Genomic DNA, 27826 nt, shown 5'->3' with positions numbered 1-27826 from the left:
AATACTGGGTCTCATGGGTCTGGTGTTTACCTTAACCGCGGAACTAGAGGCAAAGCCACAACTATATGTACTCGTCGTCTGTAAAAAATTACAGTGAGAGATCATTGATCTCTTCCATATGCTTAGCCAGAAAGACGAGATACGACAGACTAACTTCGGATTACTGTAGCCTATGTCAAGTGAGAAATCAAGAGAGCATTAAGCAACAAAATGAAACTAAAACTAGGATCATAGATTCATATTTGTTCACTGTTAGTTCGATTGGCAAGCTCAAGGTTGGGGAGACATATACAAGTTTATGGAAACCAGATGCGCCTTAATTTGGTATCGAACTCTTGGTGATCCAGCAAGTGGTTTCTCGGGGCTGCTTCGAATGTTGTACGTGTAATGAACATGAAGTCAGAGACGGATCTTAATGCTGAATTGGCAGGCTGATTGCTGATTTTTGAGTTTCTTTAACAAAAATTAGCCACCGAAACAATCCGAGCTGTAAACAGAAGCATCCACTGAAGGCGACATTTCCTGACACAAAAAAAGAATGGCTAGTTCAGCAAGCTGCTTTGATCGATTTCACTCTGAAGCGGTCTGGTCAGAGAATTCACATGAGTACATGGACAATGTGCCTTCCGTCTTCGAGCCAGAACCTAACAGAAAGGATAGCTCTTTATTCCTGCATTGCCAGGGAGAATATCACGGCCAAAATTGTGGCTCCAGATCCATGTTCTTACCTTTCAAACAGAGTCCGTCTCTCCCCATAGAATCGCATATAGTCCCACCACAATGAGAATCGAACCAATAAGGCTGCAACACATGCAGTTCACAAGCTGAAGAGTCCGACAAGAAAATTTATTCATGGAGGGAAATCTTTATTAAATGCAAGCGTCGGAAAAGTTTTCTTGGTGGTAAATTCCATACTTAAATGTTCATTTTCCATGTTGTGAATGTAATTGTATGGACGGTTAAGAAGGGGCCGTAAATTTTCTTAGATTAGTTAAGGCTGGTGAACAAAGAGTGAAACAGATAGGTTCTTTTCAGGCTTAGCTCTGTATCACGTGTTCTTAGAATTTAACGATGAGGTTATTCCAGTTAAGACACAAAGACTGGAATTTAGAGACTGAAAACCAAGCAGATATGAACTGTCATCGTGCATATCCCATTCCTGCACAGATATATGAACAGGGGGCTCTTTTTAGAACAAATATGTAAGAAAAACCTCGAATTATAGTCAACAGTAAAAAGGGAATCTACCCCTGTATTGAAGGTCTTTTACTTGGTTACTAAACATAGTATGGACTAAAGACAATTTAAGTTATATTTTTTGCAGGTGATTCATTAACGGTGCTGTTCTTTAAACTTCGGTACATGCTGCACGATTGTGGCCGAATTCTGCGTGCCTTTTTTGAGAAATTTTCTTTATGAAAAAATGTATAGGCAGGCCTCAGTGACAGAGGAGAAGAGAAGAATCTACCTCCCGATGTGCATTTTCTCGTCCAGGAGCATGCAACTGAAGATTGCTACAAAAGTTAGCAAGAGTGGACTGAACAGTGGAGCGAAGGAATACCCTCTCTTGGAGGTGCACCATCTCATCAGACAGAATCCAAACAATATGGTAACTAGCCCCTGATTACATGCAATGAAACAATTATATTCCTCTTGAAATCATGTCCTTAATATATATATATATATATATAATCCTTAGATTTCTCAGTCCAAGTTTGGTCGGAGAAATTCTGCAGCTTCTCTCACAATGCATTGCATTGGGCAGTGTATTTAGTTATACCCGCTCGATGCAATTGGATGGAGGGCTAGAAGGCCGGAGGATTTCACCTCCTCTAATAATATATACAGAATTAAAAGATTCACATAAACAAAAAATGCTGCTTGGTGATATGCCTTGGTACATGTGGTCGATAGAATTGGTTGCGACCACCATGGGCAGTTTCAGCTCAGCGGTTTTTTGGCCGGAAAATGCCAAAACTTCCTTCGTTTGCTAGTTTGTTGACATGCATGATAACATTCCATTATTGCGAAACGGTTCTAATTTCTTGGTTTTGGTGTAACATTTTTCAATATCAATCAATTGAAATGAATCATTCAGCAAGGACAATGCTATCCTGGCTGTTCTTGGCTGATGAGCAGCGGGAAAAGTCGTTTCTCTTTTTATTTTTTAAACTTAATTTTGACTGTTGGAAACGGAGTTGCTTATGATGAAAACAAAAGGAAAGAGTTTTTGGTAGACTGGAATTACCAAATTATGCTTGACGACTACTGATGCGCCAAATCAACTAATTGAAATGGCTGAGAAAGTTGCACGGTCTTAACAGAGAGATAATGGGGCTGCACCTAAGCAAGAAAAAAAAAACGGATCAAACTAAATGGAATCAAATGCATATTATTTTGGTGGCACATACAGATTTCATGGTGCTTTTAGCAGGAGAATTTCCAATGAGACCAAGAATACCTGTTCCACAGTACGTTCTGTGTTTCAGGAGCCTGTGCTTGTGAAAAGTTTGTAGCCGTTTTTCAAAGAAGACTTCTTTTGACCAATTCCTTCTAACTTTATACTTTCCGCAACTATTAATGTCTTGTGTTAGTAAACAAATAAGGGCAACTCAAATTTCATCAAGTTGATGAAGCATCATGAGTATACCATGGTTTAAGTTCATTACTCTGCATGCCCCTCATTCTAACAGGCTAATGATGAAGCATATTATTCTGAAAAAGCTAAAAATCGTGCCGCTCCCTGTCGACATTGAGGAAGCTTAATTATTCAATCCTAAAGCCAATGTAGTAAATATAATGCATATATAGTGGTTGGCTAAAAGGTCAAAAGCGGCTAATTATATCGGCATTTACAAAGAAAAAAAAACCCTGATGAACTGAAGTTTCATGCTTTGGACATTTTTATGGGATAAGTATCAGGAAAAGATTATTAAAAAAAGCTAAAGGCAAACTTTATGAAGTAAAAGATTGTATCCTTCAGTAATCTTGAACATTCTGAAGTAAATATGCCAAGCAGATTCCTGAAGTTAAGCATATCGCACGGAAAAAGATGTATCCTAGAAAAGCTGCTGCCTACCGAGTAGGTGACTGTGAATAAATTGAGCTCCCAAGACAAAACCCATGCGGACAGATTGCTCCTCTCAACTACGTAAGCAACGATTGCGGATTGGAGCGTGGCAGACATAAACATAAGGAAACAGCTGCAGTATGGAGCTGGATATTCCTTATTGATCTTCCTCTGCTTTTACACGAAAAAGATGATAAACAAAGCTTATTGGTTCCCTATTTTTCTGTAAGCAGGAACAAATTCGTTAACTTTAACATGATCTTTCATTTTCTTTTTTCTTTTGGATAAATGTGAATGGGTGGCATTGAATTGAAGGGTATACCATATACGCACTAGAGTTTATTACCTGGAGCATGGATAAACTAGAACAAGAGATGCAGAAGCCAAAGAGGAAGGCCGAACCCAACAGCCAATTTCCATTACTGCTGTGTTCCTGCAGTTTGGAGTTTAGAATCGCTACGTGCCTAGCGCATGGCTTCAGTAGAATTCCCCTGAAGAAGATCATGAAAGCAGCTCCACCAATGCATGCTGATATGCCCAGCAGCTTCTCCCTCTCTTTACCACTCCGAAGCTTTACCTTCTCTTTTCTGTCATTAACGGCCAACAAGACAAATTTGAATACTGCCCTGAACTAAATTAAGCAATAAAGAGCTCCGGAAGACTGCAAGATCACCTGAAAATGATGTTTATAAGATGTGTTACTGCGGGATTCAAATTAATGAAGGAGCACGCAAAGGCTGGAGAAGTGTACGTAGTTCCGGCAACGTACAGATTCTGAGATGCCATCAACCTAACAATCAATCATGCCCGTAACTCAATCTCATGGTGAGTAAAATGGTGTGAACCTTGTCTTTGAAGTGGCACCAAGATGCCTACCCAATTAAGCCGGCAAGAAATATATGGCAGATAATGGGAAATGTGAGCCTGGGACACTTCTTCCTTCAATCATTTTTCCAACAAAGGAGGAAAAAGGAATTAAAAAGTATACACAAATCTAAATGTGAGCTTGGGGCATGCACTTGTTCCTCAATCATTTTGCCAACAAAGGAGGAAATGAATTAAAAAGTACGCACATATATCTGGTCAATTGGGAAGTAATATGGAATATTTGAACCTCTTGCAACTTAAGCACTGAAATATGAGAAAAAAAAAGATACCCCTCACACAGCCTTATGTAAAGGGTTGACCGTTGAAGAAAATCATCGACAGCGTTCTAGGTCATGACGGGGTTCGTCCACCATTCTAGCCGATCAACTTTCATGGGTTCAGTTGAGCTAGGGCTGGGTCCTAACTAATGAACTTGATAAGCCGAGTTAAGAGCCACTTAACTTGGCTTTAGGCTAGATCAGAATGAGAGTGAGTTGTCTTTTTTTTCAATGTTTTTTTTGAACTTCTTAACTTTTTTCAAAGGCACTCCCTTTTACTGACCAGGAGTATTTTAGTTGTTAGACTCTCGGATGAGTAATTTTTTGTACACCATATAGTGCAGACAACCAGCTTCCGGTCAGAATAGCTAGGCAAGGTGCATACAGAGTGGAGCCAGTCGGGCCTCCCTGAGTTCAATCTCACTCTTAAAGCAAAGGCTGGCGATCACAGTAAGGCCTCAACCCAAGCCCTCCTTAAAAACCTATCGAGTCCCAAAAGAGTATTACTTCATTTACTTATTTATGGTCACAGTTTTAAGAGCCCAACATCCATGCACTGTGCAATGTATGTACAGAAGAATGAATTACCATGATGCTCATCTCATATCTTGTATGAATATATTATGATATGTTGAGAAGCAAAGTCTCTACATACCTTTCCATAAAGAAAGCAAGGGGAGCAATGACCAAGGTGGCAACAGCATGCCTGTACGTGACCATCACAAACTGGCTCATCCCACTATCCGTAGCCATTTTTGAAAGTATGATGGCAACCGCATTGTTAAGCTGGATGAAGGCCATGGCCATGGCTGGTGTTGAAGATCTTATCAGCGGGAAAATATGTGGCAGAGTACTGGTTTCTTGATCCCAAACCATCTCCCCTAATTTCAGTGTCTACAGAGGGCAGCTCCACAACTCCTTATTAATACGCCATGTACTCAAGCGTATATATTCTAAAGCATTTGCATTAATGTGTTCGCATTTACAGTATATAGAAGGTCCCCTCCCCAGCTTTTTAAGTACTTTGGACGACTAATACTTGAGCAAAGTAAAAAGTAAAGACAGCACGGTAACAAATTAATGCTCTTTTCTCTTTCCAGCTCCTTTTTTTTTTTCCTTTTTCTTTCCAGCTAATTCTGATTGACAAGTTAATCCAAACTGATAGCTGCACGGGGTGTCTGATGAGGAAGGAATTGCAGGATTCTAGAATGTTAATGAGTTACCAAACAAAGAATTTGGAATTGGAATTATAGACTCATTCTTGAATCAAAATTCCCGAACTGTGGTTCTACTCTAAGGGTGGAACTATGATTTCAGAATTTTAGAAGATTTTCATCTTTTTAAGACATATATTCATCAATTTTAGAATTTTAATTCCTATTTTATCAAGCTCATCATTTTTAATTCTAGAAATCAAAATTCCAGAGTATCAAACACAAAGAAAAACTAGAACTGCAATTTGGTTTCTAGAATTTCAATCCTAAAACCGAAATTCAAGGCCATCAAACGCCAAACATCTAACGATCCTTCGGTTCCTTTGGCCATGGTCACCAGGTAACTACCAAGCTGGTTGTCTGCTAAATAGATCTAAGTCATCTGACATATAGTTCTTGTACTTCATCTATTTTACGCATTTCTTGTGATCTCTTTAGAAAGATATCAGTAGTCGAGTTTTCCCTCCCCTTATAGTGTTTCCATACGGGTCCTACCTTTCCTGATCTAAATCTCCTTTCAGAGTCTTTGCTTCATTTTATTCAAAGCAAAACATTGCTTATCGTCTTGAAATTCATAAACCAGAATGTGTATAAGAGGGAAAGTTATGTTAAAAAATATAAAAAAACAGAAACAAGGAAAACAATATTTAACATGCTGGAATCATTCCCAGTCCATGGGAGGCCACCATCGACCTTAGAATCGATCGATGGTGTTCAAGACTTTCCTTTATAATTATAGACATGTTAGTGTAATTACCTGGTGAAAATCTGGCATGCATCGGTTTTGCATAATCTTTTTAATTTTGCTAACGCCACTATTGCCTTGACTCTCTTCACGACTACAAGAAGCATGCACGATAACCATTGCATTTGCTGATATCCTGATTATCTTCAGTAGCCGTTACAGCTTCCATTAACATGTATCTTCTCCTTTTATGGGTGGCTGAAAGGTTAATAATAGACAAGAAGAGCCCTCAGGGGCCTCCCTCTCCCTGACTCCAGCCCTCCTGAGTCCTAGGCTGCATTGCAGCTTGGATGAACAATGTGCAATCTTCAGCCGTATCTTTTGTGGCTCAAGGGAGTAGCTCTCATGAGAATCGAAGCAAGAACATGCTGTCTGCATGTACCCTATTATGACAAGGTATGTTATACCTCTTGAGACAATTATCTCTTCTTATCTTTTTTTCAGATTCGCATCTTTCCCAGCAAATTTGATCTCAAGAACTATGTTGGCACGCTTAAATGCAAAGTAATAGGGAAGCATATGCTTGTAGCAGATCATATTTAATAGAGGTAAAAAGTTTCTCTTTTTCTTTTGGTCAACTTTACATCACTTCTAGCTGGGGAATATTACCCGAAAAATCATACAGTTCTTTATTCTAATGAACGCTTTACACATGGATGGCTTGCATGGAGGTACGAGTAATTGGGCTTCACAAGAAAAGATCATGTGATTTTGCAGTTCCGGGAACCATGTCAAAAGGCCTGGAAAGAAAGGAAGATTTGTCCTCTTCGAGCCATATTGGACCGTCGATTTGCTTGCAAAAGATTCTCTTAACTTGAAGTTGTAATTTTATTTCATAACACGTTACCTTGTCCGCCAGTTTAATTTCCTGTTTCCACAAAGAATAGAATACTTCATTAACTTGTACAATTATGGCCAGCATTGAACAAAATCTTCATGTGGACAGTTAGTCAGAAGCATATTTTAAGGCTGCTAACACACGCATATTGCTTTTTATGATGATCAGATCAATGGCCGAGTTTTCTGGACTTGTCGCTACCGTATGGCCTGGTTCGGTTGTTTGATATATATATATATATATATATATATATGTTAAAAGCTATTCATTTTTTATTATTAATAAATATATGTAAGTAAACAAGACATGATTAACTTAATATACGTTTCTCACCAGATCATATCTATAAGGTTAAATTGCAGAAAAAAATACTTTAATGGTTCTGGTTTACCAACTTTACTCTCTCTCTCTCTCTCTTTATATATATATAGACACACACCAGAACCAAGAGAGAGAGAGAGAGGTTATTGAGTAGATATAATTTCATGAACTTCTCACATGCTATTCTAAATCAAGAATCATCCGGAAAATCACTTAAACGATCACAATCAGGAATGTTCAGCTAAACAAGAAAAGGGAAAAAGAAGAGAGAAAGTTCAGATAAGAAATTAACTGGAAAGGGCTTTGGGAGCTTGACGTGAGTAATTCGAATAATTGTCGGACCATTCAAGGAACATATTCGCGGGCACTGATTATGTTTCGATCACACATTTTGTTCCCCAAGATGTAAGCGCTTAAATAGATGGCCTTCCCACCAAATGGATGGACCTGAGAAATGTTTGTGCGAAAGGCCACTTTAGTGGCATTACCGGCACGCCATATGTAGTCATGAACTTTAATTTTTTTGGTAAACAAAAAGTGTCCTATAAAAACCCTAGATCCTTAATTAGGGTTGCAAATAGATCAGAAGTAAATGACAAGGCGTTGGGTGGGAAATGATAAAATCTTCAAACAAGAACATGGCCATTTGCAACACTAGCTAATAACAGTGGTAATTTCATAATTCCAAATAAAACATCATAGATGCACCCCTTAATCTTAATCGGTCGTTTGATAGCCTCAGATCTGAAATTTGAGGTGATTTGAGATCATTGAGAATCTCAAATCTTTTACGCAAACCGGCAAAATCGAGTATTTGTGAGTTCCATCTTATCAGCCCCAGATCTCAAATCCCAGGTTATCCGACACAGGGTTTTTTTAGCATAGTGTTGTCGAGAATCACCATCAACCAGGTAAAAACTTTTGCGCGGATATGAACCAATTTCGTTGGACCAATTTCAATATTTTTTCAATTTTTTTAAAAATATGAACTTACATAAGATTCACATCGAAATTTAGAGATATACTAGACATATGAAATCCAGAATGGTATTACACATGTTTTCCACTATCATATCGATCGGTGAGAAATAAAATTCGCAAGATAAGTAAAATTTTGCGTGGACCTCTATATATGCGAAGTAGGAAGCATTTTCAAACCAGAACTCAAACCAAATCATAGAAAAAAACATTAAACCAATAGTGCAGTATGAAAGTATAATATATATCTTCAAAATTTCAGAAACGTCCATATATAAGAACATGAAATTCCATTACAAGGATCAAAAACTTTGGCCGGCACTTCCAGCCACTTTATGGTTAATCAGAATCTCGTTTCACAATCTCATTTTTACTAGTGGGTTGGATTTATAGAGCCTTCCAAAATATTCAGTAGAAATTGAACTTAATACAATTGTTCAACAATACACATATATGTCGTATCCAGTATCTCCTGACTAGCTGTTACATACCAAAATCCATTATTCGATCAAATAATATAGCTAAATCATTCATCATTTCTCAAATGCAATCATGCCATTTGAAAGTAGGCATTCAAGCGTTTTCAAATAAGGTGGATTGTGAAAATCATCAAAGCCGGTACTGAGTTTCATTAGTCTAAGCCATCTCACTTAAATTTTATTAAAATAGAATGACATGGTTTTAAAACTTCATGAGCACAGTTGACGCCTTTCTTGCAATATCAGCTACATCAGCATATATAGACTATGCTTAAGCTTACTCTTCGATCAGGCATACATTCAACCCATTCATTCTACTTACACCTAGTTCATCAATATTTAAAAGTAAGAAATGAACATAGCATGCAGGCCATGGACCTTTCTTCTCCTTGTTAAGGAGACAAAACTCTTCCCGCTCTCTTTTTTCCTCTTTATGGAGTACTGTAACTTCCTTCTCTTAATTCTAGGCAGAGATATTTTAGAATTTCTTCTTCAACAGTGTAAACTCTTCCCTATGCCCTTACCATTATCCATTTAATGAAACTTTCAATCTACTAAGTAGAAAAAGATTCAAGTTAGAGAAAAAGAAGGGAAATCCTTCACTCTGGGGGTCTACCCATGATTGGTTCCACTTTAAAACCCCACATATATATATATATATATATATATATATATATATATATATATATATATATATATATATATATATATATATATATATTGTTATGATTGGAGCTCAGGTTAGTCCATTTTGTTATTGTGGATTCCCATGTCAATTCTTGCTGCATTGATTATTTTAAGTTGCGGCAACTATGAAAATTCTAGTTTACCTCTGCTTTATCCTACTACGACACGAAAATCGTTAGGTTTTAGAACAACCCTTTCCATTTGCTCCGGATGTGGTTGCGCAGGCTTGATTGCCATTAAATTGTTCATAACAGTTGGCAAACTTGATGTCAATGCCCTAAATAATTGTCTCATGCTCGAAGTCCTTGATGAAGACTTGAAGAATATTTGAAATTGTAGAACCTATAGTAGTGTGGATCTAAGAATTGAGCTCTTAGGTTGGCAACTGAATCACTTGCATAATGAAGTACATGGGGTTTGAGCATCAAAATCAGTTTCATTTGTTTATTTCAATTCTATCGGCCCTCCATACACCTCAAAACCCTAATATCATGATCGAAATTCACTTTTTCATGCATCATTCCCGATGAATGGCAAGAATTTTGATGAAGTTTTGAACAATGTAAGGGGACACTGATTTAGAATTGTTTCCTCGTAAACTACTAAATGATTAATCCTTTCTTCTTCAACTTTTAAATAAATCAGTTGCATGGTTTCACATAAACTGGTCCAGGCTTTTGCATATCCCAGCTTGCATATGTAAAATGGAGAAAAAAAATGTAGAGAACAATTGAATTGAACTATCAATTACGTTCGTTTTTGAAAATATATAATTTATATTGTCATGTTTAGATTTATCATTGGCAAGGAATAAAACTAAAGATTAAATTCATTTGAACTTAGCTTAGTAGATAGAACGGTCTCATTGACCATTGTTGTAATGAATGGAATGTGGCCTCTGTGGGGCTTCTACACCAAATTCTTCGTTTTTGAAGTGATTCAGTTCTTGCCACATCACATGTAAAAAGTTCACTTCACAAGAAGCCTAGTGTACCGCAGAGTGCATCCAAGAATAAAGGCCTACCCACTTTCCAAGCAGGCGTGATGGAGCCAACTAAGCTCGAGGGTCGAGCCGTTTCGAGCTAAACCTAACCGCAGGTCAGCTCAGTCCATCTACAAGCAGGCCTCTCTCTCTCTCTCTCTCTCTCTCTCTTTTTGGGTGGTTGCGAATACAGAAGATCCCGGTTGTGCTGAAGTCTCCGGCGAGATCTTCGACCACTCGAGGGGACCTCGGTACATGCTTCCTACATGGAGGAGGTTGGCGCAGATTGGGCCGAACTGAGGAAAGAGGCCCGGCGGATCGAAGGAGACCTCGACGTTCGCCTCTCCTCCTATGCCAAACTCGGAGGTATCATTCTCTCTCTCTGATCTCGAATCCGGGGGTAGTTTTTCGTGCCTGTCTTTGGGATCGGGCGAGGTCTTTGTCTGAAATTTTTTTCCCCGAGGGGAATTCTCGCAGCCCGTTTAATGAGAAAGATTGGATCTTTCTGTCCATGTTGTTAGGATACTCGGATTCGAAGTCGCCGACCGATGGGCACGCGCGGGATATGCAGTGGAAGTCGATGGAGATGGAGATCGAGTCTCTCCTGGAGAAACTGCTTGATGTAAATGAAGCGATGAGCAGGTGCGCGGCTGCCGCGACCCCGACGACGTCCGTCAGCCAGAAGCTCGCTAGGCATAGAGACATTCTTCATGAATTCACTCAGGTACCCGTTAGAAACTAACCCTTTCCCTGTCTTTGGCTCCCGTCCTTTTAGATCCATTTATTTGTGCCTTCTCTTTTATCGGCTATGCTTGATTTTGGATATGATGATTTAAATTAAGAATGCATTGTGCAAGTTGGAGATTGGTTGACTGAATGTGATGGTTTACATTCGCGTAAATCAGATAGTCTTGTCCTTACGTAATTTGACTCTGATAAATTGGTGCTCATCGTCTGGTTAGATGCGAAATTGTTACCCATTGGTGTTTGAGAATTGCATTTTGGGTGGAAATGTTCATGAAGAACTTTTGAAGTGGTTGGTCATAGATGTGAAAATCCGACCTCTTCTCAGAGTAGGGAGTTGTACACTTGGTCGTTGACTTACAAAATAGATGTAAAGGGGGTACGTTCTCCAGCAATGCGAGCTTCAAGGCTGTTGTTCTTGTCAAAAGAAATCTCACTGGAATAAATGTATGATGAAGAATAAAGGAATAAGTTGAGATGCCATTGGCAATAGAAAGCGGTGCATGAGTGCACACACGACGGAAGATGATTTTCAGACGGTAACATGTGCAATGCCTTTAGAAACATGAAGCTTGTTGTCAATCAGTATGGACTAGGAAACCTTTTAGAGTAGCAGATGTGTTCTTTGGTGCTAGTAGCCTAGTAGTGTACTGCACCTTTATTGTCAATTTTGCTGATTAATATTGGCCTTTGATTCGGTGAATCTCAAAAGCACAATCTTCTCTCCATTCTGAAAAGAAAACGCGCATGTGGTCTCTCTTGCAAAGCTTTATGCGATGCTTTTCAAATCTGAGATCACATGTTTGGTCTCAGGAATGCCATTTTTTATGTTCTTATCTGATAAGCATCAAAATGTAAGCTTTGAGCCTGAGTTTTTGAGGCATAAGCTGGGGGATAACCCTATGGAAGAATTGAAGCCAAAATTCCCTTGGTTATAATATTATGATCTAACCATCCAGCTATCATCTTCTAACACTAATAATCTCCTGTAATTCTATATTTTCTACTTGCATCCCTTGGCTAAGATTGCTTTGCTTAAAACGGGAAAAGGAAAACCATGCTGTTTTTGAGGGATGAGTCAAAATATCAACATATAGGCTCAGATTGTTTTTCTCCACTGTTATCATATGTTACATCTGGTCCTTCATTCTTCATTCATTATTTTCACTTGCTTGACCCATGGGACTTATAGCTTATACCAATAGTCATGTTAATAATGCAAAATGTTGATCGCCCATATCTATTTTTCTGATTTCATGTATATCTTGAGGCATTTTCTAATACCTCAGTTCATAAAAGCAGCATTAATAACCATGTCTTCCATCTTGCTGCGCAGAGCAGTGTGATGGTATAACTGGTTAAAGTAATTGCTTGTTACCTTAATCATAGATAGATAAGTAAATTAACGTTCTTCTGAGAGCTACATGTAGGAAATAATTGAGTGCTTGAGCTACAAGTCAAAGGGTCTTGATGGTGGTGTTTGGGAAAAATGGTTCTTGCGTAGGGGCTTTGAAACATGGTCAAGGTAGTTGAAGAATTTCAGCCTTCCCAGACACCAGCCTTATATAGAAAGATTCATTTTGAGAATTTTCGTCATTTTATCATTACAAAAAGACAAAATGAAAAACGTACCCTTTTGGCAAGCTAAACTAAGATACTAACCCCAGGAACCTTTTTTTTTTTAACTTCTCGATTAATCATGCAACTAATGGGTTTTGGTTGTAAATTTATACTATTTTTTTGTCTTTTTCCTGTTATGAATATCTTAAATTCAAAATGCATGTGTAGGTAGTTTTGTTTAGAAAGGGGCTTTACTTATTCTCGTAAAATTGTATAATATGTTCTGTTGTCTAGATGTCTACATGTTCATGGTTGACCATATTGTGATTTATTTTAGTTAACAACACTTCACACCGATAAATCAAATTAGATAGGTGCTATTATGAGAAGTACCATGACAAACACAACAGTGCTTCTGTAAATGCTATGACTATAAATGTCAATAGCGGCAATTATGCAATTTATATTCCCATAATAATGATAAGAAGGTCTTCCTACTGCCACCCCATCTCCCTGCTGGCCTGCTATGGAGCCATCTCTCCTTTCAGTAGAAGGACTGGGAATGATTGAGCACCTGGGACATTTTGGCCAATTGAATGATGTCACAGAATGCATTCTTATTTTAGTTGTAACTTGAATTTCCTAAGGACCAAGTTTCTGTTAGTTCATCTGCGATCAAGTATGAGACTTATTTTAGTTGCTTTTATGCTCTGGTTTAGGAGTTTAAGCGGACAAGAGGGAACATAATATCAATGCGGGAGCATGCTGAACTTCTGCATTCTGTGAGAAATGACATAAATGAATACAAGGTTCACTCAGTTCCCTGTCCTAATGGTGTTTTCTGCATTCACATGATCATAGTCCACAAAATTTATGAGTAGACTGATTTCTGCAGGTATCTAGTTCACAAGCAGCACCAAGCTTGTTGAGGGAGCGAGCAGCAATACATGGAAGTATTGTACAGGTATCAACACGGTGCTCTCTTTTTTGCAAGTGTATATAGAACAGATATGGGGTAAGGTTTATGCCAACGCTTTTCAGATTGATGATGTGACCAACCAAGCAGAGACGATAAAAGGAGTTTTAGCAGCACAAAGAAGCACATTTGCCGAAATCCAGGGGAAGGTGAAGCATCTAGGGGACAGATTTCCTGTGATCCGTGGGTTACTAGGTGATCATTTCTCCCTTGCTATTGGATATTGACATTGTTGTGCTGTTTTGTGATTTTCTCTTGGTATCCGATTGCAGGAGCCATCAAAAGAAAGCGTTCAAGGGACACGCTTATTCTGTCTGCTGTTATTGCGGCATGTACATTGTTCCTCATTATTTACTGGATATCAAAGTGACAATCTGAACGGAGGATCTGAAACAATGCTAAAGGCAGCTAGTCTGGATTTTATTCATCTTGTACAAGCTCCATTTCTTCTTTTCTCTCCCTTTTCTTTTTAGAGTGAGAAGTTCTGGGGACCCTTCTACGATGAAAATATTATTATATGCAAATTTGTCGACGGTCTGCATGCATAGCATGCACTTGGTATGGAAGGCCAAGATTTTGCATTCTTTTTGGAAAGGGTGCTTCTGAACTGGCTGGTTGTTGGTGTTCCTCCTCTCATGTTACAGTGCCATATGTCAGAACATGCAATCCTCAATTTTGTAGTTATTGCTGTTTTCTATTGAGAAATTTTGCTTATTCCTGGTTAAGATTGCAAGATGACCAAGATAAAATGAGCTTTCTGGTTGGCTAGTCTTATCTCAACTCAGGCTGGCTCGTGTTCATAAATGGGCCAAAGCTGAAAAAGAAGTCCCATAATCTCCTGCATAGTTGAGTGGATCTTTAAGATCTTGTTCTTGATCTACTCTAGAATAGATAGGATCAATATCTTTTTCACATTAAAAAAAGAGAAAGAAAATCTTTCATGTTGGACTTTCAGGAAGGATGCATATTCAAATTCTACACACATTAGTGGTAACGGCAAAATTTTATTCGTGGGATGCTCACCTGTGTTATCTAACAAGGTTTTGAGTAGGCTTCATTAAACGGTATATGGAAAGAGCTGTCCATCTCGGAACTCTTTGTGCCCCAACTGAACAGGAAAAAGAATACTAAAGCCATCTCTTCATTGCCTCGTAAAAGTTAGGTCCTAACAGGCTATCTACTTTGCATTTTCCGAAATTGGCAACTTCAAAAATTACTGTGTTGCCGTACAGGATTGCAAGAGAAGTAACGTGTGATGGATACACACACACACTTGTCAAATGTGTTCAAAACGAGGAAATGTCCACATTAACATATCTAAATTAACTTAATGCAATGTAAGATTCCAAACGAGAATATGAAAAGAAACCCAAAAATCTTGAACAAAATATAACCAATAACGAAAGTTTTTCGCTGCAAGCGACCAGGGGAGACCCCATCCAATAGCGAAAATTACATTATAAACTTTATCACATGAAAACAGTGAAAAATGGCCCTATTAAACGTCACCTCTTTTTCGCTAGCGGTCAACCAGAGTTACCGTCATTATGGCGTCCTGATACATCCACCGTTACCGGTAGGGATGTACAACTAGCAAGTGGAGTTGGAACTCCGCCAGCTCGAACTCTGCTTGAATCGTTTATAGCTCGGCTTGATTGGAACTTGGCTTAAGCTTTATGAGGTGAACTAAAGCTTGACTCGCTTAACCGAGTCTGAGCTCGAGGGTGACTGGCTTAACCGAGTCGAACTTGTATAAGCTTGTGTCCCTTAAATGTCCAAGTAAAAGGCACTGGTAACCGATGAAGGCAAGAGATAGGGCACAACCTTCAAGAAGGATGAAGTCCTCGCGACCTCTGCCATCGGTCTTACAGAGGCGTGTAGCGCAAGCAACATCTCACCAACAACCTGCACATGAAGATGCCTGTTTATATCAAATAAGGAAGCTATAGTTGTCGCTGCTGCTGTTTACTACAATAATATTAAAGTTCTGGACGTGCACTTTGGACCAAGCCGAGGAAGCTCCGCTGAAGCAGCTGATAATTTAGGATTGTTAAGACATCAGGATGGCCATTCAGCTTCCGTATGACTGGTCGACAGAGAGAGAGTGGAAGAATGCCCACGCCAAAATTTTACATCATTGTTTGACAAGCAATGACTTTAACTTTTAACATGACACATGTACTATACTTGAGCAAATATAAGCAAAGCATTTATTAGGCTATTTCCATCTACATTTTCCTTCCACCAAGATTGAACTGAGTCAACATTTCAAGGGTTTAAAAGAAACAAAAAACAAGCATGCTATATATATCTGAGACTGTGGGAAAAAAAACAAAAAAATATCAATTACAGAATTGAATTTCCGTGGCCCCATAACCAATGCCGCCATTTCTAACTTCAAAACAAACGTGGTAAAAGAACAGAAAAGCTGAAGGTGCTCAAGACCGGCTCTAACTGACCCATAGGAACCTCAACCAAACATAGGCCCCTTTCTGAGATGGGATGTAATATAAGCTCTCCACCACCAAATAGAAACGACTTTCTCATGCTCCAAATATACTATTTTCTTTTCCACTGGATGAGAGGAAAAAACCAGCACCTTTGATACTCCATGAATGGCACCGGAACAGATTTAACCAAGAATCACCACGCAAGGAGGCAAATCAGAATGGCTGATCTTTTCTGCATTATTTAGTGCAGAACACCACATTCACCTATACCTTCTGCCAAAGAACTTGAACCGAGTATTCCATGCACCTTCGATACTTATGCAAATCAGTCTGCTATATAGCACTACTGATGTCTTGCATTGGAACTGCGCAGCGTAATACCATGTAAAAACTTAGTGTAACCAAGAAAACTGAGCTTCCCATCAGGATGTCTAATCCAATCACGGAAAATTGCATGAGCAGCAGGACCAACGTTCATTTCCTGGAAAATGAAAAATTACTCAAGAACAAGTAGCGTTAAATTTGAAGTGACATACTGAGAAAACAGGATTCATTGCCTACCCTGGCTAACTCATCAACTGAGATCACTCGGTTGCCCTCCTCTTCAAAATACTGAAATGCAGTGCTTGCCATTTGTTCCCAACCCTCAAGAGCTTCTAGTTGATAAATGCTTATTGCAGCTGCACAAAACTCATCGAAGTCTATTCTCCCAGTAGAAAGGTAGTCCATCTATAAGAAACACAAAATGGGAGAGAACATTCATGAAGCAAGCAATGAACAGCAACCATCTTAGCCAACACACAGATGCAGGTAGTCTCCTTGCCAGCTTTAATGAGCTAAATAGACAGGTACTGGCATGAACAAATGAAGCGTGTAATTATACAATAACTGTGCTATAGGAATTTGCTAGGATTTGTTTCTTTTAAATTGATGTACTAATCTCTCTCTGGAGCCAGAAATTTCAGGTGTGATAATAGGAAGCCTTTTGATGCGTCCAGTTTGATTCTTCTAGCATTTGTTCCTCAATGTTCTATTCCTCTTGAGGGAACAAGCAGCAGAACCCATCATCAGAAGGACAACAAAGTGCATGAAATTGAAAGGATCCAAGAAATATGAGGCTCATCCATTTAGCATTGTATCTCATTGACAAGGAGAACATTTCTGTTCCATTCTTGTTCCTAGTTACCTTGAATAAAAAAGAAACCCTGGAATAGAATGTTCAAAGAGAAAAATAGACAAAACGAACACCAGGAAAAAAAAACTAAGATTAGTCATTGCCTATTTAACAAATTGTAGCCCATTAGCTGTTCCATCATGAATATGGTACAACCTAAGTCACACTGGTACATGGGTTATGCCCACATACCAGTAGCCAGTATAGCGGTATGCCAATGCGGGTAAGACAGTTCATTTTTTCTTACATTTTAACCATATTTTTGTTAGTTTTTATGACATTATATATAGAAATTACGAAAGGAACTATTAAAAATTGTCATATTGATGTGTTGTATATATATATAGACACACACGTTCTTTTGATGCACCACCAAGATTTTCTAAAAATTGTGTACCCGTACCCAAATCCATACTTATACAGTTATACCTATGTGACAAAGGATACAAAGTACAAACAAAGAGAGTAAGAGAAGAATGCCATCTGTCGCATGCATGTGTGAATGCATGACATATCAAAGACTTGCAAGAAAGTAGGTTAGTTAATATGATGGAGGAGGAGATGAGTATGTTGCCTTACTTTAGATGGCAAAGTGGAGTCTGTTTCCAGCTAAACCATTGGTTTTTTATCATTCACAGCAAACAGGTCACGACTAATGAGATTGCTATAGAAGATTTGGCTACCCAATGACTTGTTAATATCCTGAACCCTCACAGCATCTCTTTTATAACGCACTACAAAATAAAAATTAGAAAAAATTACAAAAAGGCACCTAATGGTTCGGGTAGATAACAAATCATTGCTCAACTTTTAAAAGCTAACATATAGACGCTCAATTTTTGGAAGAACCTCTCAAAGAGCCACCTACTGACAAAAATCATAAATATTTGATATAAAATGATAGAAGAAATCATTTTTTCCTTGGTGGATGAAAGATAATTTCGTCTTTAAGAAGTGTTTTTTTTTTCAATTTATTTTAACAAGTAATATTTTCTGTTAGCAGGAGGCTGTTTGAGAACTCTCAAAAGTTGAGTGCCTATTTATCAACATTTAAAAGTTGAGTAGTGGTTACTTATTTTCCCAAATGCTAGGCCCCATTTTGTAATTTGTTCTAAAGATAGTAATACACGCACCCCCAAACAAATCAGCTGCAGGTAGCCCACACTGCATAGCATGTACTGGTGATGCCCAAAAGGGAGCAGCACATAAGAGGTCCATACTCCATAGTGCTTTCCCACAGTATTAGGAATTTGGATATGGTTAAACATTAGATATCTTGGATTTAATACAAAAATCTACTAGAAAATTATGCTTCTTTAATTAGATAAATTTAAATTAAGACCCCAGCAGTATACGAAGTGGGTTGGAGTAATTTACATTGTTCAATATGTCAAGCACTCTCGACTCCTTCATCGCATCAGTAGCATTCTTCACAAGGGCCTGTCATTTTTCCAAACAAAAGCACATGATTACATTTTTTCAGGTCAGTCAAACCATGACATGATGAGTTCAAATTCCCATTAGCTACAAAATTGACAACCAGATCATACTTTCCAATTCTAAACATGAAATCATCATGGAACAAGCAAAATCACAAATACAAACCGAGCGGAAGTTTTCAAGAGAAACCCGTCCATCATTACTTGGTTCCAAAAGCTTGAATTGAGACCTAAGGTAGAATAGTTCATCCTCTGTCAGAGCTCTGGACAATGCCTACAGCATATTCGAACAAGTTCAGAAAAAAAAAAACATAAATCGCCAAACCGACTCCAAAGCATGTTTCCAAAGATCCGGTTACATGGATCTTAACAAACAAATTTTTTAAAACAAAAAATTAACAGAGAAGAAATAATTATGACCATTCGCAACAATTCAATTTGGGAGTAAGCCTGTAATTGATGATGTTCTAGGTTTCGTAAATTACTGGCAACACAAATGTATAATTTTTAGTGCAAAAAAGGAACAGATACATGTGTTTGCATACTTCTAACTTCTAAGTATATAACTCAGAGAATTCTGACTATAAATATCTACTGTACACAATATCATAATTCAAAATTTCAAGCAGCTAAAAAAGGAAAGTATTTCCTGACTCCTGCAACTACAAATTCACTAACAAAACTGATAGACAACTTTAGAACAAACTTAATAAAGATCAAGCAGATAAAGAATAATCTCCACGAGTAACCACTCACTACTACTATGTAAAATGTCCATATGCTGTAGAATGTAGAGCATTCTAAAACAAGGGAAAGTGAAATGAAGAAACAACGTTAGGTTCCCTAGTGTCTTCTCCATCAACAGAGAGAAACATTGCTGATAATAGCAACTAGATCTAATAACATAAAACCTAATACTGCAATGCAGAACCTCAAAGAAATCTAATAACAAATGTAGAACCTCAAAGAAATCTAATAACAAATGTAGAACCTCAAAGTTCAATCATGTTAATTTTGTCCCAGTAGCACATCATTAACATAAATGTCAAAAAGAGGGCAATAGACAACTCTAAATCAAGAAAAATAAAGAAAGGATTTAATCCCAAAAATCCTGCACATTAAATTTAAATCCAACCACCACAAATGATAACAACGGCTGACTATGAAAATGGCCTTAATTTTTCTTCTTTATTTCTGACACGGGGCTCTAACAGACTTATTACAGCAATTTCAGGTGGCAAACTCTAGCCAGGAGGACTGATACCACGTCTATCATTCAAGTTTACAAGTGGGCAATGTATGTAACTACATATACAGGCAATTTGGCATGTAGAGGACAACAGATGAAGCAAATTTTTGTTAGCATTGTATTAGCAAAGCAAATTTTTTGAAGTAGAAAGACTATTTAATTGATCAGGTTAAATGTTGATTGCTATAAAGCTCAAGAAACTTACTGTCTCTATGTAGATGTGACACTGTGTGTGTGTGTGTGTGTGTGTGCAAGTGTTGGTGGGGGTGGGTTGCACAGAGAGAGAGAGAGAGAGAGAGAGAAAGAGAGAGAGAGAGAAAGAGAGAGAGAGAGAGGGACCTTTAGAGCTGCTCGTTTAAGTGGAGTTGAACGAATATAGGACTTGACCAACTTATAAAACAAAATGTCCAAAGGAACTGGGCGACTATCCACTCGAAGCCATGGATGTGCTGCCAACAAAACAAAAGTCAATTATATGCAATTGCAGACAGGCAAGGGAAATTTAGAATCAAGAAGAATCTAAACCTTTTTGTAAGTGCAAGAAACAGTCAATGTCAGACACACACAGGTTACACTTAAAGCAGGATAAATAGGGTTGTCATGGTTTAAGAATGGCAAAAGACATACTCAAGGCCTGTGCAGCAGTCATTCTTTTCCTATGATCCTTGTGGAGCATCCTCTTCACAAAATCTTTTGCTTCAGGAGATACTGATGGCCAGGGTGCATCTTCAAAGTTGGGATCTGCACGAAGGACAGCACGAAATATTCCAGACTCTGTCCGAGCCCAGAAGGGTCTACTGCCACATAACAGAATGTATGATATAACACCTATACTCCAAATATCAGCCTCCATGCTATAGGATCGATGAAGGACTTCAGGAGCAACATAATATGCACTGCCAACAATATCATTCAATCTTTCATCTGCACCAGAAAAAAAAAACGAAAAGAACGAGTCTGTAATTCTGGACAAATTTAAATTCTTATCAAACAGTCTCCAACAGAAGAAGGTGACTTGAGGAAGATGAGGAGGATTAGAGAGAGCAAGAAAGAAAAAGAGAGAGAACACAACCAATTATTACCTGGTTTAGTGAAATCTGAAAGCCCAAAATCAATTATCTTCATTGGTGCGTCTTCGTCTCTAGTAGTGAAGAGAAAATTCTATTACAGAATAATTAGCATTAGCATGTGAAGATTTGTCCATTTACATAAATGCAGAAAAAAAACCAGATTTGAAACCTAAAATAACGTCAAGTTAAGGAACATGCAGATCATAATCAAAATCCATAATTAAGAAGCAATACTATGAGGTAAAGTTCAAACCTCTGGCTTCAAGTCACGGTGTACAACACCTTGAAGATGGCAAAAAGCTACGACACTTAAGATTTGAACAACGATAGTCTTTGCATCTTCTTCAGTATATCTTCCCCCTCTAAAGAGCCATAGCACACTAGAGGCATTAGGATAAACTTCTTAAACATAACACAGACACCTCAAGATACAAGATAAGCACAGACCTTGATAGGATCCTGTCCAGAAGCTCCCCACCTTCACATAACCTGAAAACACAGCATATTTGGTTAAGTTTGGGCACAGATTAATCATGTGGTTCCACAATGGCAAGTCTGAAATGGACTTCAACATTCAAGATAACTGTTGGTACTTTCACCTAAATGATGCTCTAAAATTAAAAATGCAGAGAGTAAATTCATAAGCGTAATAAAACAGAATGGAGAATGGGAAAAAATGGTTTCTAGCGAAAGAAGAAATTAGAGGGTTGATTTAAAATAAATAATCAAGGGAAAAGGATACTGCTTTTATTAAATTTTTAGACAAAAGATGAGAGCATTACTCCATAATAATGTAGACATTATTGGCATCTTCACAAGCATCATAGAATTTGATCAAATGCTTATGCCCAGATAAAGCTTTTAATATTTTCACCTCTCTGCGGACATCTTCAATTGATATTGCAGTTGTCATCTGCCAAATAAATTAAAAATCAAACCATTCTGCACGGAAACATGAAAGCAAATAGACAAAACCAATTTGACAGTATGCTAGCAAATTGCCAAATGAGGAATTAGAAATAGAGAAACTGGAAGCAAAACAGTGCTGGAGATGACAAATAATGAAATAAATGAAGCTATCGCACATCAAAATACAAGAGATAAGGGCCTTAAGCTGGTTCGGCATGCTTAATTGGGTCTCATTAGTGGTTATAGAGTCTTTTACTCCTGATATGGGTATGAGGAGCATGATTACGTCCAATTCAGTTATAAGCAAATAATGAGGACCACAAAAATATATTTATCATCCATGTTCTCCTCAGTTATGAAAGCAATTCAATTCATTTGTGCTTTCCATGGAAACTGCCTTTAAGTTTATAAACATAGCCACCTTGTATTTCACAAACAGAATATGCATACTCTAATTGAGACTAATCCAGGAAAAGAAAAACGTTATTCAACAATCAACAACATAAATAAGAACTTTAAAGTCCACTAAATTTTTTATGTAAAATTTTTCCATCCAAGAAGGCAGCTAAAAGGAAAAATCCTCCACTGAGGAAACCAAATCTATGTCATAAAGACATCACAACAGAGTCAACAGTAAATATATGAATCTGACCTGCATCAATAAAACCTCAAATTCATGTTATTTATTTACTGGTTTATTTATTGCATGCTGGATGCCAAATTAGTGATCAAAACAGTGTCAGATTGAAAGCCCGTTGCTACATAACTGATAACAAGTCTAGTTGTGCAGATTGTTCTACAAAATGGAGCAAGTATGCAGAAGCAAAGTGTAATAGTGTATACGAAATCCAATCACCAGCATGAATAGAAACAGATGTGTGGTAAATAGAAGAATGCATGTGTGAAGAAGAAGCAAAAAGGCAATGATCAAGATTACAAAGTAGAAGTTGATCCCAAAGAAATTCTTTAAGAGAGATGGCCCCATAACACAGGAAGCCTTGATAGAGATTGAGTTTTCAACTATTATTTCTAGATTTCTGTCATACAAACAATATCTATGATGTTGGAAACAGGAGAAAAAAGAAAAAAAACTCGACTCTCTTCCACGAAATTGAAAACAGAGCAAGAATTCCAAAAGTTTAAAAGTCTGGAGCTAATTAAATTTCACTACAGTTGTCGTAGCTAAGCCTAGGAAGCAAAGAGGCATACCTTCGCCTTCGAGATGATCTTCACTGCGACAGGTTGGCCCTTGATCTCGCCCTTGCGAGCCCTAGCAGAGCAGGTGTGCCCAAAATGGCCCCTTCCGACCTCCTTACCGAGCTCATATTTCGCTGCAAAGTTCTTGTTGTACCCGAAACTCTTATCAAGCGGCTGCTCAGCCTCCCCGCCATCCTCCGGGATCGGTCCTTCCTTTGGCTTGGCCGGCCCTTGCCTCTTCGCCAGCGCTGCCTTGATATGCTTCGCCGGTGACGGAGGAGGAAATGGTCGACGAAAGAACCTTCGAGGGGTCGATGACCGCATGGGTGATGGTGAAACCCCAGAGGGCAAGGGGCTGGCGGGCGTCGCCCCCGCATTCGGCAATGGGCTGGCCACCGGGTAGGGACTAGGCCATGGGCTGGCAGAAGATGAGTGCCCTGGAGTCGGGCTCCGAGGAGCGACCCCATTGCATGAGGTAGACGACGGCCGGTCGCCAGCATCGCCGTTGGCGGTGATGGTCCTCCCGTAACACTGTCCCATTCGATACCGACAATTAGACGTGCATAATTTGATCAGTGATCCACTTGAACGTACGTCCACTCAATCCGTCAGGGTTCCGGTAATTGGAGATCAAAAATCAAGGAATGAGTCTAAAGGACAGCAATCGGCCTCAAAGGCTTCTAAGAGGTCTTTTGACACCTGTTCAGCTGCATGGTCAGACCACATGTGGCTGTGAAGAGTTCTCTTCATAAAGACCAGCCATCTAGGCAGTTGCCACCTCCCCCACCTAGCCAAAGGAAGCATGTAGACAATGGTTAAGCAAAGGGGTGAAATATTATAAAAAGAAAGCTGGATTTGACCTTCCACACAAAGTAATTTAATTATGATCTACACTATGTAGAAACAATTGTACCAGTTATCGTTAATTAAATCAAGAGAGCTCCAGTGATGAAGATGTATAAGTTAACCTATATCCGCAAAGCCTTAGAACTCATGCTTCAAATACTATAATGCTAAGTGTACAGGATGAATAAGCAAATATAATACTAAAACACCAAATCAACATGCCCTCTAGAAAAGCCCAGCCGCCAACTCACAACTTGAAAATGATTAATAACTTAAATTAAAGTAACAACCAATATGACCCAGACAAGCCTAGCAAACTACAAGATCAAGACACATGCAACAACAGCAAATTAAACAATATGGTTCATAAACATCTTAACCATATTCTTTCTGCTACAACCTTTCTAACTTGTGGATAGATGCTTCCTAGAAACCATGATCCATTAACATCATTCTTCGCAACTAATTCCTTCTAATCAATTTTATTCATCACCTGGAATCAATCCACACTTACATGCACAAGCAGCTCCATGTTCTACCGAAATCATTCGAGCATGAGCAATTTCAGACTCACAATGACTAAAGCACCTAGTTCAAGAGGGGAAAAATAACAACAGCAACAGCAAAAAGAATGAAATAGAAAAGAAAAAGAACTCTAGTATGACCAGAGTAGGAAAAGAGCAGTAAGAAAACCCAAGCCTAGTCTCCACTCCTTCACAGTGCAACAAATCCATAATTCATTCAACCGGAACCATCCAGTTGCATCAATCACCCAAAGTAGATAAAAGAGAAAAAAATCATTCACATTAAACAAAACCTCATAGAATGACATGTGGTTTTCCACCGTAAGATCCTATCAACTCCTGCAAACGCAGTTCAGGAAGAATAACCAAAACTCAAGACCCCCATTCCACCTCCACGGAAAGGAATACCCAAATTCATTATAAGCAAAGGAAGGGTCGAACACCAATCAGACGAAATTAAAAACCTTTAACGGAAAAAACACAATAAAAGAAACAGAGCAAGCGAGAGAAAGATAGAGGGAGAAGGAAACGAACATCTCATGGGACCGGGGCCGCCGTCGGAGTCAAGGGAGTCGATGACTCAGGCAGCAAGGCTGTTGTTCCTCTCGGCATCGGCCTCGCGGAAGCCCCTGCCCCTTGGTCTTAAGATGTGGTTTTGAGAGAGAGAGAAAGAAGGCCAAAAGCTTCCATGATTTTTGAGGGAGTGCTGTAGGATTACCGGAGATGATCGGCAGTAGTAGATAGAGGAGGAAGGCGTCGGTCAGATGTTTGACGCCACAAATTATGTAGAACGAGAGGGGCAGAGAGGGAGAGAGAGAGATCTGGCATACCTGAAAAACGAGAGCTGGAGAAATGTCCGTCGGGTGGAGCAAGCCACCGGACGCCGGTAAGGATTGAGTGCAAGAGAAGAGAGAGCAGGGGAGAAAGGGTGAGGAGAGAGGGAGAGAGCCTACGGGAGAGAGGGCGAGGATTCTGCCTCGAGCGGTTTCCGTCCCCTGGTGTTCCGGTGAATCCAAACGACCTCTAATGAAACGGCGAGCAGTGGAAAGAGAAAAAGGACACCGCCTCCCAATACGATGCGCGGGAGTTTCGGTGCGGGCAGATCTCAGGCGCCCGACTGCCTCAGGGTCGTTGGATCCGGCGGCCCCGACACGCCCGTAGCTTTGGGCCACGGCAAACATCTCACTCTTCCATGGAACGACGCGGTGCATGTGGGCCTCATCATGCATTGCTGCAAGTGGGTCTGGAGGAGAAGATCCGGACCCGAACCCCATCACTCGCTTCACGCGTAATGGACCCATTCAAAACCCACGGTGCGCCGTCCTGCCTTCCAAGGCGGCGAACGGTCCGGAATCAAATTTCACCAATCCGTGATTAAGTATCACAATTTTTCAAATACCTACCATAATTCAAAAAAAATTTAATTATATCTCGATTAATTTTGACGAACAAAAACTAAGACATGAATCTTGATTACCAGATCCTTCTTAACTTTATTGTTTCTTAATATTTTTCGTTATTAAAGAAAAAGAAAATTCAAACCAAGCTCCTGGACTTGGTCGAGGCGTCGATTTATATAAAGTTTCCAGGACTGACTGACTTTTGGTGGCAATATAAAACTGCATCTTGGTCTTCTTGACTAATACGGTTGACCGACCTTCCCTTCCTTCCTGTTTTCCCCCCTTTTTTTTATTATTATTGATTCTTAATGATTGAGCATCACTTTCTTCTTTTAGAATTCGAATATTTGTTAGCTTCAAAACATCAAACATGTTTGTTTCAATAAAACCAATCACTCGAAGACTGATTCATCAGAATCTATTATGTATTTGCTCAAAGTAATTATTTTGATTGGTTCTTTTCTATTTTCTTATTTTGCATGTGTTTGTGCATAAGACTTCATGTCTCTCACACTTATTTATATATAAACGGTTAGCCAATGATGCGAGAAATGAGCAGCAATACATGCCTCAAACTTTGCGACTACAACCTTTTTAATTCAAAGATAAGAATAAAGTATGAGTTGCTAGCCATCAACGATATTGAACACGCATATAATCTGGCTCTCTCTAAAGGGCAATTTTGTATTGTATGTACAGTGGTGTGTATACAGACAAGCGCATCATCCAACCACATATGGCGCATTTAATGAGTTCAAGATCACATGAAGTGTCCTTCGGCCCTACAAGGGAGAAAAAAGCAAGGATGATGCAGACATTTTTTAATAAATATACATAAGGGAAATGGGTTCTTTATGCACGTAATTTTATATCTTGGTTTACATGCATGAAGTACGAGTGCATGTCGGGTGGGCGTCCGATTGTCTGGGATCCGGACCAATTATAAATCCCACTTTTATTCTTGTCTTCAACCTTTATGGGAAATTCAATTTTTCTTCATAAAATAAGGAAGCGTGTGGAGATTTTTGATCCCTAGGTGTTGGGTAGGTGGCGTAGGTAAGTTTTTCTGTCTGGAAGGAAGAAAATTTGAGCGAGGGAAGTTGACGTTCGTGAGCTGACTTCGAAAGGGCGTTTGATTTTTTTTTTTTTTTTTCAAAGGGATGAAAAAGAAACGAATTTTTTTGAATTTGAATTTTTCGGTTATCCTTTTTATCTTTGCTTTATTATTGCGTTTTTCAATTCTGGCCGCTACCGTTTTTAATTCTTGCTTGAATTATGGAGATGTGGTTTCACACAGCATTAAGGCTGCCATTAATGAGTTAGTTTTGAATCTTTAACGCTCCTGCTTGCTTTTAGGTGCTCCATTTATTCTTTTACTTTTCTCTTTATTTGTTAATGCATTTAATATTGTATGATAAACATGTGTAGTTGCTGAAATGACATTTGTGGTTAGTGCCCCAACCACATGTAATTTCTTTGTCTTGTGTTTGCTTTTGGTTGGTTGTTTCCCACTATTAAAAGACCAAAAGGGGAGGAAAAAGGGTTAACTCTGTCTCCAGTCTCACTACAATGAAAAGACTGCATTGCCTGCATTAGTTATTGTCACTAATGCCCCACTATATTATATTAGTTGATGTCATTATATAAACTGTTGAGCCATCTGCTAATCAGATGGTATGCTATCTTTTGAATGTGGGTTGGGGAAGTACATATTACAAAACCAAGGCTAATTTTCTTATAACCAAATTCAAGTGTCAAGTGGAATAGCCTCTGTTGGGCACTTGCATATGCAATGCAAGGGCAGTTGCTTGAGGGGACTACAATGTCAA

General features: G+C 38.8%; 3 protein-coding genes across 4 annotated transcripts; 1 reads left to right on the top strand and 2 right to left on the bottom strand.

The window, feature by feature from the left end:
• Window positions 1-285: 285 nt before the first annotated feature.
• LOC116263277 (WAT1-related protein At1g09380-like) lies at window positions 286-6296 on the bottom strand. Its single transcript, XM_050080162.1, has 11 exons — window positions 6187-6296; window positions 4871-5109; window positions 3947-4009; window positions 3744-3860; window positions 3417-3657; window positions 3080-3241; window positions 2270-2343; window positions 1828-1832; window positions 1469-1652; window positions 603-801; window positions 286-522 (listed from the first exon to the last, which is right to left on the bottom strand). Exons 1-10 carry the CDS (start codon window positions 6292-6294, stop codon window positions 732-734), a joined length of 1263 nt encoding a protein of 420 aa, XP_049936119.1. The 5' UTR covers window positions 6295-6296; the 3' UTR covers window positions 286-522; window positions 603-731.
• A 4293-nt stretch (window positions 6297-10589) lies between these two features.
• Window positions 10590-14464, top strand: LOC116262721 (Golgi SNAP receptor complex member 1-2). Its single transcript, XM_031642208.2, has 6 exons — window positions 10590-10825; window positions 10981-11183; window positions 13483-13572; window positions 13659-13727; window positions 13805-13934; window positions 14012-14464. The coding sequence occupies exons 1-6, from the start codon at window positions 10726-10728 to the stop codon at window positions 14107-14109; spliced, it is 690 nt and encodes a 229-aa protein (XP_031498068.1). The 5' UTR covers window positions 10590-10725; the 3' UTR covers window positions 14110-14464.
• A 1462-nt stretch (window positions 14465-15926) lies between these two features.
• LOC116262306 (CDPK-related kinase 3-like) lies at window positions 15927-25634 on the bottom strand. Of its 2 annotated transcripts, XM_031641546.2 has the most exons (13): window positions 25428-25634; window positions 25132-25303; window positions 23240-24014; window positions 21904-22034; window positions 21569-21610; window positions 21375-21483; window positions 21134-21212; window positions 20679-20975; window positions 20391-20500; window positions 18969-19076; window positions 18741-18803; window positions 16751-16918; window positions 15927-16670 (listed from the first exon to the last, which is right to left on the bottom strand). In XM_031641546.2, the coding sequence occupies exons 3-13, from the start codon at window positions 23765-23767 to the stop codon at window positions 16533-16535; spliced, it is 1773 nt and encodes a 590-aa protein (XP_031497406.1). In that variant the 5' UTR covers window positions 23768-24014; window positions 25132-25303; window positions 25428-25634; the 3' UTR covers window positions 15927-16532. The 2 variants fall into 2 exon arrangements, with proteins under 2 accessions (XP_031497406.1, XP_031497405.1); XM_031641545.2 differs by lacking the exon at window positions 25132-25303.
• Between the last annotated feature and the right edge of the window lie 2192 nt (window positions 25635-27826).

Source organism: Nymphaea colorata, chromosome 10 (genome assembly GCF_008831285.2).
Source record: "Nymphaea colorata isolate Beijing-Zhang1983 chromosome 10, ASM883128v2, whole genome shotgun sequence".
NCBI lineage: Eukaryota > Viridiplantae > Streptophyta > Magnoliopsida > Nymphaeales > Nymphaeaceae > Nymphaea > Nymphaea colorata.
This window is presented reverse-complemented; position numbering and strand designations above follow the sequence as displayed.